General features: G+C 40.9%; 1 protein-coding gene across 1 annotated transcript in view; it reads left to right on the plus strand.

Moving 5' to 3' along the window:
- The first annotated feature begins 409 nt into the window (after positions 1 to 409).
- Positions 410 to 12,526, plus strand: part of LOC142203338 (store-operated calcium entry regulator STIMATE-like) — a 59,977-nt gene continuing 47,860 nt past the window's right edge. Inside the window, exon 1 of the mRNA XM_075273968.1 lies at positions 410 to 629. Within this exon, the coding sequence (XP_075130069.1) occupies positions 479 to 629 (151 nt within the window). The 5' untranslated portion in view covers positions 410 to 478. The remainder of the gene's footprint in view (positions 630 to 12,526) is intronic.

Raw genomic sequence — 12,526 nt, forward strand, 5'->3', positions numbered from 1 at the left:
TGAATTTTGTTCCAGCTTCCTCGCACATTGCACGGAATAATAATAATAATAATAATAATAATAATTGGTACCATTACAAAATACAATAAGACCCACAAACATAAAGCACCCATAATACTCTGTGAAGTTATGGGGTTTGGAAATGGGGAGTAAAAAAAGAAAAAATGAAAATCAAAAAATGCCTGGATTGGGATTAAATATTTCTGGTGAGACGCGTGGAATGCACAATCTTAGGTCATGTTCACACGCCACACGTTTACCATACGCCATCCCAGCAGCTGAAGTGTGAGTGCGCACTCACCACAGCTGGAGGAAAGTGAGGGCTGCACTCAGGACGCCGGAGTGGGAGTGGAGCTGGCAGGAGCTGAGGTCGGGACGCGGCTCCTTCCTCCTCTCAGGTCTCCTTGCCTTTTGTTTACACAGAGCTCTAGTTCTGCCCCGTGAAGCAGAGAGCTGGAGACTGACAGACCCCTCAGACATGGGGACTCACAGGGTCCTCCAAGCGGTGGTCAACATGAGTGAGCTGGAGAAAGCGACCCCTCAGGGCTGTGATAACGGGGCGCTCACCGATCGCTTCGGGGTCCTGATCCAGGGGGTTCTGGCTGTGGTGGCGTTCAGCACGCTTATGTGTAAGTATACCTCTAGGTGTGACGTCATGTGTATACTGCCTGTGTGTGCTCGGTATGGGGCTGCTGCCTGGTGCTTGGACTGTGAGTGCTGGCTGCCTTATCCACAATGTGTGTTCTGTGACTTGTTGTTCCACACGAGGTTACTTTATAACCTATGGGGCAGTTGTGTATGTTTCATGTGTCATCCATCTGTTATGTGTGTATGTCATTCATGGGGTGGCCTGGACATTACAAATGTGTCAGGTTCTGTTCACATTGTGCTAATGAACTCCATGTGCTTCATAGTGAAAAAACAAACACAAACTACTGCAGTGCACTCAATTGTTTAGTGATCTACCAATATACTGGCCAAGGGACACAATTGTGGCTGTCAATGAAATGATGAAATCCTAAGGACAAGCTTATTGTGGACATCAGAAGCCGTACCTGACATATTCCAAGGGAGCGCTATTAACATAATCTGAACAGGGTTTTAGATACTTTGCTGCATGTGTCATTTTGATTATTTTGGTGGCAAATACGTGATTTTTTTTTTTTCCTGATTTAAAATTAGCACCACGCTATTGATTAGTGTTGAGTGAGTAGTATTCAATCAAATACCTCGCTGCCATAGGAATGCGTGTAATCGGCCGAACACCAAGGGGTTAAACGCAACAAATATTCGAAGCGTTTAACCCCTTGATGTTCGGCTGATTACACGCATTCCTATGTTGGCGAGGTATTTGATCGAATACTACTCGCTCATCACTACTATTGATGTATTACTTCACATTAATGTTTAGAGAAGCATGGGAATAAGGCTGTGTTCACATTGACATTAAACGCATATTGTAACCTGGTGGAATTTCCTGACATAAGTGCTGAACATACAGCACTGACACTAAGCCTGTATGCCATACATGAGACGTATATATGGCATACACCCTATGTTATCTGGAGATGGGAGCCACAACTAACATGACTTACAGCATATCCATATTCACCCATCTTCATGTGTTTTTGCACCCATCGGTGACATGAATTGCAACTTAGTTTTGCCTGTTTTTCAGCTCCTCCTTCTGATATCTATGCTTGTAGTCATCTGCTTGTATTTAGAGACCTAAAGCATGTCTGCATTATAATACAAATATAACAAGCACTATGGCTCTGTAGTATACGGTAATATTTACCTTCATAGGTATTGCTATCATTGACTGAGAATTTTCTACTTAAAGCTGCAGGAAAAAAAAAACTCAGTGTTTTACAGTCAGGGCAAAGTGGATGGGATTCTAGCAAATCCGATGCCCACTTTGCGGTAAAAACCATGATGACATGCTGTGATTTCCAAACACGGTGCGGTTTTGGAAATTGCAGCATGTCAATCATATCTACGGAAACTCCAGCGGTTTCCTCATAAGTATATTTGTATTAGAAAGTCTGCAGAGAAACTGTGTTGCGTTGCCACTGCGGCTTTTCCCATAGTGCTTTTTGCTGTGAGACGCCCCGTGGGCTGTAGCCTAAAACTTCCCCCATGCCCTTTAGTTACATAGAAGCAGGCAGGTGACAGATGGCCTATTGCTCTGCTTCCATCTCATTTTTCATTTCTGTCAGGAGTATTTCTGGACATAGATCCTGGTGGAAGTCTTCTAGTGATGCCACTTTATAGGTATATTATAGGTATATAGCAGCATACAGTGAAAAAAAGCATGCTAACACAGACCAGCCAGCATCTATAAGTAGAGAAAGCAGGGGTAGTCACCGAGCAGTCTCAATTTTTTATTAGGCAGTACATGCTGACAGTGCTAACAAGGCCGCCCATGTAACCAGTATGTCGAAAAAACACATCTTTTTGGCATATGCAGATTGGCATGTGCAGTCCAATAACTCGTAACTGTGCAAACCAATGTAACTAGTTTGCACAACTTAACCTGAGCAGTCTCCTGAAGCGTCCATGAGAAGAGTAACAGCAGTGGTCCTCACTGTCATTCCAAATTCTTTACTAGACGGTACAGACATAACAATATTCCTGTCACATCTTCTGCAATGGGCTGTTTTGCGCTGTGCATGCTTCAGCCTCAAAGTCAGGGTGCAGCAGCTAAGAACCTTCCCAGCGTCTTCACCCATAATACCTTACATTACTCAAGGAGGTGCCAGTGCGATGACATTGGCACCTGAGGTGTACATCAAGCATGATGAAACGGGCAATGGGTTTTTAACTGCTGTACCCTGCCATAGCTGCATTGTCAGTTGGGTGAAGAGCACACAGTGTGTAGTGGCCCATCACTAAAGACATGACCAGTGTGCTGTATTTTATGGCTGCAGCGACCAGTAAAGCCTTTGCACTACTGCTGCTTTTCCGCTTCTTGTGGATACTTTTAGACACTTTAGCTTGAGCAGCCTCTGAATTCCTATGGTGATCCCTGTTATTATGCTTCAGACCATAAAGACCATGTGCTGTTTAGTGCCAGCTATTTATAGTATGGGATTGCACATACAAGACTTGCGATACGCTTTTGGCATACACTGACTGCATGGGGGAGTGTGTTTAGTTTATATTCTGGGAGCTTTGTCAGAACACACGCAGAAGATAAGATGTGAACTAAGTCTTAGCTGTGTGCTGTAGCTACGGTACTAGGCCTCATGCACACAGCAGAGAAATATGTACAGGATTGTGCATATTGGCAGACCGGCAGTATAGAGCTGCTCATCACGGGTTCTGCTGGATGTCTGGGACAGTCCTCAGTCCTCACACGCACTATAAACAGAGCCTGAAACCCGGCATACAAATAAATACAGCCCTGCACCCCCTCATTTCTTACCTAATGTGCTATTGTTTATATTGGCATGAGTGCTAGATACACCAGACAGGTAGTACTTCTTTTAAGGGGTTATCCAGCTCGTACCTTTCACTCCTGAGGGGAATAAATGGATAGATATTTTTTATTTCTACTAGATAAATAAATAAAGGTATTACAGGACAACTATATATAGAGTGTGGACAACCTTCCAGGAGAGTTGTAATCCTGGGATCCTTACAGGACATACTACCATGGCTTGTTTTACACATTGGTAGGGCTAGTTCACACGGGGATTCCGTGTGTGCACATTTCATCATGGCTGACACAAAGGGATGCCGGTGCAGTGCACAGCATCCTTTCGCGGCTCTCCACTCTTGATTAGGCCCAAATGAATGGGCCTAGTCCGGAGGGTGCTGTAGCGAGGTGGATGCCGCGGCTGAATCAGCCGTGGAATCTGCCTGAAGAAAGGGCAGCTCGCTTCTTTTTTCCACTAGTGGGAACAAACTGCTAGCAGAAAAAAGAACGCTAGCAGTCTGCATAGACCTCTATTGTGAGTGGGCGGATTTTGAGGAGGATTCCGCGCCAAAATCCACCCCCTCTTGCCCTGTGTGAACTAGCCTGTACAAATAAACTCTGTGTGGATTTGTTGAAGATTTTCCATGCCAGATCCATTAGATTTCAGTCCGTTTCACATAAGGCCCCATTCCCACGGAATAACACGCCGCTCATTTAGACACGTAAACACGTGTCAGAGCGAGGTGCTTCAAAACAGATCCCATTGACTACAATGGGTGCCGGCTTACGCGCGCTACACATTGAAATCAATGGGAGGCTTTATTTTGAAGCGCCTCGCTCTGACACGTGTTTACGTGTTTAAATGAGCGGCGTGTTATTCCGTGGGAACGGGGCCTCAGTGGGGTTTTACCAGAGGATGTCACATTGCATTTCTATACCTGTTAGTCTTTAATCTGGTAATATGTAGAATTCTGGATTACTTAACAGTTGTTGGAATTCTGCAAACTTTAATGTACAAAATGCTGTAATCTTGTATTAGTTTCTAGCTGCCATGTTTCTGTGTCTGGATTTGTGAGATTTTAGACTGTCAGAAGGAGGAGGCTGTGTGGTTTTCAGATTTCTTCAGAACTGAAAATGACTTTCTGGAAGTTCCTGTTGACTTGAAACTCTGACAAACTTGGTTTCCAAATGTGGGATGGGATAAACATGCAAGGATGTCAGCAGGAAAAAATGCATGATCTGCACAAAAACTTCACTGAAACATCCGAATATAGAAAAGCTGAGGAGAGCTATGACCATTGCAACCATCAGAATAGTATAAGTGAAAGCTGTACTCTCATTGGTTGCTATGGGCATTCTTTTCTCCCATTGTGTTTATATGCACAGACTTTATCAGTCTGACCAAATACATATATATATATATATATATATATATATATATATATATATATATATATATATATTAGCTGGTACCCGCGACTTCGTCTGCGGTGATTGTAGCAGTGGGTATATACAGGCGCGGGTAAGGTTTTCGTACTGTGTATAAGGGATGGGATATGAAATGTAACTTTGTATCTTGTTGTTGCTGTAATTCAGAGAATACGTGAGACTTTTGTGTTGAAGTTACTTTGTATTTGAGCTGCTATATATACGGTGTTGTGAGAAACTTTACATAGTGACTTTGGGACAGAGGTATTTGAAGTTAACCCTTTCCCGGCAATGGCATTTTTTGATTTTCGTTTTTGACTCCCCTCCTTCTAAACCCCATAATTTTTTTATTTCTCCGCTCCCAGAGCCATATGAGGTCTTAATTTTTCCTGGGACAAATTTTTCTTCATGATGCCGCCATTATTTATTCTATATAATGTACTGGGAAGCAGGGAAAAAATTCAGAATGGGTTGGATTTGAAGAAAAAATGCATTTCTGCGACTTTCTTATGGGCTTTGGTTTTACGGCGTTCACTGTGCAACCAAAATGACATGTCCCCTGTATTCTGTGTTTCGTGACGATTCTGGGGATACCAAATTTATATGGTTTTATTTACATTTTGACCCCTTAAAAAAAAATCCAAAACTGTTGAAAAAAATTATTTTTTGAAAAGTCGCCATATTCCGATAGCCGTAACTTTTTTTATACGTGCGTGTACGGGGATGTATAGGGCGTCTTTTTTTGCGGGGCCAGGTGTACTTTGTAGTTCTACCATTTTCGGGAAATGTTATTGCTTTGATCACTTTTTATTCAAATTTTTATCAGAATCAAAACAGTGAAAAAATGGCGGTTTGGCACTTTTGACCATTTTTCCCGCTACGGCGTTTACCGAACAAGAAAAATATTTGTATAGCTTTGTAGAGCGGGCGATTTCGGATGTGGGGATACCTAACATGTATGTGTTTCATAGTTTTTAACGACTTTTATATGTGTTCTAGGGAAAGGGGGGGTGATTTGAATTTTTAATCCTTTTTATTTATTTTTTTATATTTTTTACTTTTTTTTTTTTTAAAAAAATTTTTTTTGCATTTATTAGACTGCCTAGGGGAATTGATATGGGTGGGCGGTGTCGCGGATTGTCAGAGCGGTGGGGGTCGGCAAACATGGCTGCTCCGGAGTGTTAAAGAGAGCCTCCTGGAGTATCGTTAAGGTGAGGGGCAAAGTGGTAAAGTATATGTATATGAGATTGTGTGGGGTTAGGGGCGAGGCTGTAGAGGGCAATATGAATTTTGTGGCTTGCTATGGTCCAAAGTGTGTGAGATTGCAGAGATGGTGGTGTGAGTTTGGGTTTTGTGGGGGTCCTGGCACAAACGTATGTGCGCTATTGTGACGAAAAGTAGCCTATTGCGCAATCGGGTGTATTAACTATGTTTGTGGAAAATTTCAGCCAAATCGGTGGAGCGGTTTTTCCGTGATTGAGGAACAAACATCCAAACTCACAAACCCACAAACTTTCACATTTATAATATTAATAGGATATATATATATATATATATATATATATATATATATATATATATATATATATATATATATATATATTTGTTTGCCACATTTTAATATCATATATTCTCTCTATCTATCTATCTCTCTCTCTCTCTCTCTCTCTCTCTCTCTCTCTCTATATATATATATCTATATATATATCTATATATATATCTATATATATATATATATATATATATATATATATATATATATACACATACATACACATACATACACACACACACACACACACACACACACGCAGCTGTTAACCCAAGCTTCTGCAATTGGTTAAACTTCTGCATCATGATATTTTATCACAGAAGATAACAAAAACAATGAAAGTAATTGAAAAATATTTTTCTAATGACTCCTTATTGTTTTTTGTTGTCTACTGTAACACAGTATCTCACAGTTTATGGTGGTTTAACCAATTGCAGAAGTTCGGGTTAACCCTGCTATATCTGTATATTATACCAACTAAATAACAGAACCTGTATTATATGGACAGAGGTATTGGGACACACCTCTCAGGCTATATTCACATGACGTGGTAAAAAAAAAAAGGCTGTGAAAAAAGGGATGAAACGCTCTGTAATTCAAGGCCAATTTTCATCCCTGGGTCATCAGTTTTCACAAATCTCTCATAGGCATGAGTCATGAAAACTAACATAGGACATGTGACTATCCCCATAGACATAGTCATTGTTTTGGCTAAATGGATATTTTTTACACTTAATTAATTAAAAAAATCTAAAAGTGCTCAATCTTTTTGGGACTACTTGTTGCAACACCCTTAGGGTTGCAGTGTAAATCCATTCCCTTACATTGGTGAAGGAGTCACAGGGTGACGTTACGATAATGGTCGTGTGATGGCAATTACGGCCAAAGTCTGCATGTAGTCCTAGCCTTATTGCAATGTGGAAGTGTGTAGGAACCACAGTAATTCAGCCAGAAAGTGGCAGACAGTGCAAAGTTACAATGTGGGATTGGGGAGTCGGGCAGATTTATCATGGTTTGTAAACCAGTTTTCTGGTCTGCAAGATATGAAATTGTGAGATTTTTGCCACTTTCTTGAGAGGGGTGTGGCTTTAGTAGGTGGGTTTCCTCATAAATCAAACACACCCTCTGCCAGTGCAGGATACATGAAGACTGGTGTTGGAAAGCATAGTTGGGTGAGTTTGGTGTGGAGTAACATTGCGAGCTAGGCCCTATTGTCCAATATCACAAATGCCAAAGGACCACAAATAAAAAAAAAAAATACATCATCTGGAAATATAGGTGGCGTTACCTGAAAACGAAATGAGGGGGATGTAAATAAAAACTCTAAATGTATGTACAGGGTCCAAATGCCTCTGCTTCTCAAATGTCCTTAAAATAGTACCACATATAGAATCCTACATGTGGCACAATTTTTGGTGCAAGGCTCAATTTGTGCCAAGGATATACTACTTTGTACTTTTTGCACCTTACTCACTGCTTTTTAAGACAGCAGAAAATAGAAATGAGGTATAGCTGAAATCTACATTATATTTGGTGCAGGGATTAGAACTTTTTGCATCATAGTGATGTGTGTTGCTAGCGGTTCCTGCCTCCCTGAGGCTCTATTGTCCCATACTATATACAGTACAGGGCAGTGGAGGCCCAGGAATTTAATGGTAATGCTGTGCTGTTGCCTGAACCTGTTTTTTTGCTATTCAAAATCCTTCTAGGGAATTACAGTGCATCAACCTTTAAGAGCCATAATGTTTTTTTCTCAGTCCACATAGTCACATGATGGCTTATTGTTTGTGTGGCAAATGGTACTTTGTAATGGCACTGTTCAATATCCCGTTCAATGTACTGGGAAGCTGACAAAAAATTCAGAATGAGGTGGAATTGGGAAAAAAAACGCATTTGCACCAATGTCATATGGGTTTAATTTTTACGGCATTCACTGTGTGGTAGAAATTACGTTAACTGTATTCTGTGGGTCAGTATGAATACGGCGATATTAATATAATATTTGTAATGTTTTAATACTTGTTAAAAATGAAAACCTTTGCAAAAAAGAAAAATGTGTTGCCATTTTCTGACACCTGTAACTTTTTCCTATTTACAAGTATGGGGCTGTGTATGGTGTCTTTTTATGCGGGACAAGATGATGTTTTTATTGATATGATTTGGGGAAAGATTACATGGTTTGATCACTTTTTATTCAATTTTTTTAGGAGGCAAAAGATTTTTTTCCTCACTATGCCATACACCATATGGGATAAATATTTAATATTTTAATAGTTTGGGCATTTTTGAGCAAGGGGTTCCCTGAAGTGTTTGTTTACTTTTTGTTTATATTTTTAAAATAGTCCTCAAAAATGGTGAGAGGAGTATTTTTTAATGTAGTGCTTAGTGATAGTGGGGCTGCTTCTGACCCTATATCTAGTATATGACTTCAAGCGGCTGAAACACCTGATTGCATTTGGAGCTAAACTAAATATCAATTAACCACTTCTGAACCACCCATTGGGTTGCCTTTTTCTGCACGACATATGTCATCAGCTGCCGACCCTACAGGACCCAGATCAGCTCTGTAGTAACATGTAGGAGAAAGGCCACAAGAAAATGGCTGCTTACTTACTGTGTAAGTGGCCATTTTTCTTGTGGCCGTGGGAATGCGCAGTGTGCTCTGCCCGAGGCCTAGAAGTTGACCGCCAGCATCTGAAGAAGACGCGTAAAGAGCCCGTTCCTGAATAAGATGGAGGCGGCGCTGGAGAGTTCTCTCGCAGCATTGGGGACGCCCCCACTGCTGTTTGAGTGCTGGGGACCGACCCCAGTGCTGCGAGAGAACTCATTTGAAAACCGGGATTTCTACCGAACAGTGGCGTGGAGAAGACATCTAAAGGTAGGAGAAGAATAGCCTTTCTTAAGGCTATTCCTACTTGGTAGGCAGAAAAAATTGAGATGTAATGATAGGATCCCTTTTAAAACCCAACAGATCCCATTACAGTCAAAGGGGTCCATCATCTCCGTAGAGAGCTTTACTGCGTCTGTCTGACCATGGCGGTTTATGAAGGAGTTGGAATCAGAGTCTGGCTATGAAAAAATAAAGTAGTCCAAGTTGTTGGTTTGATCTACCGACTCCACAGCTGTGGTTGCTTTACTTTATATTGGAGTGGAAATTGAAGAGTCTGTCAAAACACTATTTAAGCAAACTGTGTATATAAAATATACTGATATACTGTGAAATGACACAAGATATCCTTTCAGACTTTGTTTGAATGTGTGTTAGAGTTTTCATTGCAGATAACATTCAAAATGCCAGACAAAATAGTGCAGTGGTTGGTGGGACCAGTCATTCAACAAATGCTTTGCATATATTATTTCTGTTTACCTGCTCGTACAGAACACCAAATAAGAACAAAGCCTTACTGATATAGTTGTATAAATGAATCAAAGTATAGTGTGAATGTCAGTCACATTTCCCTTCTGTTATATGGTGCTTATACTCCAAAATATCTGTATAAAGGTTTCCTTTATATGTTGCAGCAGTGTGTGAATGGCTCCATTATATCAGGCTACTAGAACATCATCTTCCACAATATAACGCCATTGAGATGATTTTATATAACTGTAACAGGTTAAATAGAATCTTTTGCGGATACATTTTGATGTTTTTGTTGTTTTTCAGACTACAAGTAGAAATGTAAACCCAAAAAACAACAAACTCCACACCCTACCCATCACTGCAACCAGTTGTGCCTATATAGGAATACAATTTATCAAAAATTGAAAGAAATTTAACTAAAAGAACATATCTACCTTTTTTCTTCATACATTCGTAGTTTGATGGTTTGTACAATACAGTATCGACACTCATTGGGACACCTATATGACTTCTAGTCACAACCACATCGCTGCTAGAGAGTTGGTGGAAATAAATAACTGGCACAGTTTGGAGCCGTGAATAATATTACTCAAGACTGACAATATTGGATATTGTGGAGAACAGGAAGGGGTGAACCTAGCCTCTCTGCTGCCTGGGGTGAACCATAGAAATGCAACCATCTGGCTATCTTTGGTTGCATAATGAGCCCTCCCCCTAATTAAGACTCCCCCCCCCCTCCCCTTCCCATTGTCAGATCAAAAAATACCCTTTTTTGTCCCTCACATAATATACAAACTCGTTTTTTTCATCCCACCACATGATACATGACTCCCTTTTTGGCCAAGAACACCACACATGGTCTCCTTTTTTTGCCCCCGTAGCATATGACCCCACTATTTATGCTCCCCACACCCACAATATATTACTCCTTTCTTATGGCCCCCAATAAGTAACCCCTTTTTTGTCCCCCAAACAGTATATGACCCCTTTTCTGGCCCTCACACAGTATATGACCCCTTTTCTGGCCCTCACACCGTATATGACCCCATTTTTAAAGCCCAAATGTAGTGTATGACTCCATCCCCCCCCTTCCCCCATATAGAGTAGTGGCTAATAATTTTTACTCGCCTGTCCACGCTCCTGTGACTGCTGCTTTCCACTGCCACCTCCAGGGTGCATTGTAGGTGATGCTGTACATAGCATCGTAGTGTTCTTCTATGTTTTGATGTAACTGTACAGCATCCTGGCGTTCTTTAGCTTCAGCTACAATGCACCCTGGAGGTGGCAGTGGAAGGCAGCTACGACAGTAGCGTGGACGGGTGAGTAAAAAATTAATAGCCACTACTCTATGCTGCCTAGAGGCAGCAGCGGAGGGCGGCCAGGACAGGAGCATGGACAAGTGAGTAAAAATTCTCATCCACTGCTTATTGCAATAACACAAATAGTGGCCAATTAAAAAGGAAAAAAATACCCCACAGGTTATTATTCTTGCTGTGATACACCTATACTATTATGCTTTGGCAGAATGTGTGGGTAATATGAGCGTGTGCTATGATTTTAACCTGGAAAAAGATGCGCATTATAACACCGCCAATACCCCTTTTTATTTCTTCAAAAAAAATGTCCCTTGTAATGTAGTAGGCTTCTTATTTAATAATTTTCCGAACAGTCATACCACTAATCGCCGATATGTGTGGTAGAGAATCTCCAATTTTTTTTAGAGCCTGCCTTGTTCTACTATTGTCTATGTTTATCGGCATCTCCATATTAATTGAGTAACACGCTGATATTGTCTTTTATAATAAACATTCTGTTACGACCGTTATACTTGCCTCCATAAGTGCCGATGCTGCGATCATTGTCTTGTCAATAGGGAATGCGCATTAGATCCCTATGATGACATGTGTAATCTCCTCCTTTTCCCACCCCCTTACTTATAACCATTGGCTGGTGGATAGTGTTACTAGGAGATAGGAGTGGTTTAGGCCTTTATAAGGCCTAACACTCCAGAAGAATGGTGCCACTGCTGTTCTGAACCTTTATCCACTATGACTGTCCCCTGATGAACCTACCATGGAGAAATGCGTTGGGATTTTTGCTTCACTATAGTCTTTGGGTTACCCAGCTGCTCTTACCGCTCTCTGACTTTTAGACCTGCTTTAGTTTGGCAGCAGCACTCTTGGCATTTTTTACCACTATTTTTGTGGATGTTTTGTTGACTATATCGCTCTTTGTAGAGCACAAACCCATATATATGGGGTGAAGTATTCTAACATTGACTCATGGTCCTTCCTCCTCACAAAGGGGGTCATGTCTAGGGGTGTTTTTTTTATCAGTGAATACCTCTTTATTATTTGAGCTGTTTCCACATCTTATGGTGGTTACATTGAATAGGAGTTCATTGTGCTCCAGTAGTGCTCGCTGCTTATTTTTCTTCCCTTGTTTTATCAATCTTGAAATAAGGAAAGTGTTCCAGTATATTTAGCCAAGAGGGTGGGATTTATAAATATTGCCTAGTATTCATCTATCCATGGATGCTATCATCTGGCAATTTTTTCATTTACCCTTAGACATCGAGTTATAGTATGGTTTACCATCACAAATATACACTGGTGTCTACTAGCCAAATGTTAACAAACTTATTTTTGACTAGGCAGTTTATTTAATATATAAGCTGCTGGGTTACATATTACATATACCCGTGAGGAGACTCGTAATCGTCAACAACTGCTGAGTTCACTTTGGGGTGTGTTCACACTGCACA

The sequence above is a fragment of the Leptodactylus fuscus genome, chromosome 5, assembly GCF_031893055.1.
Source record: "Leptodactylus fuscus isolate aLepFus1 chromosome 5, aLepFus1.hap2, whole genome shotgun sequence".
Taxonomy (NCBI): Eukaryota; Metazoa; Chordata; class Amphibia; order Anura; family Leptodactylidae; genus Leptodactylus; species Leptodactylus fuscus.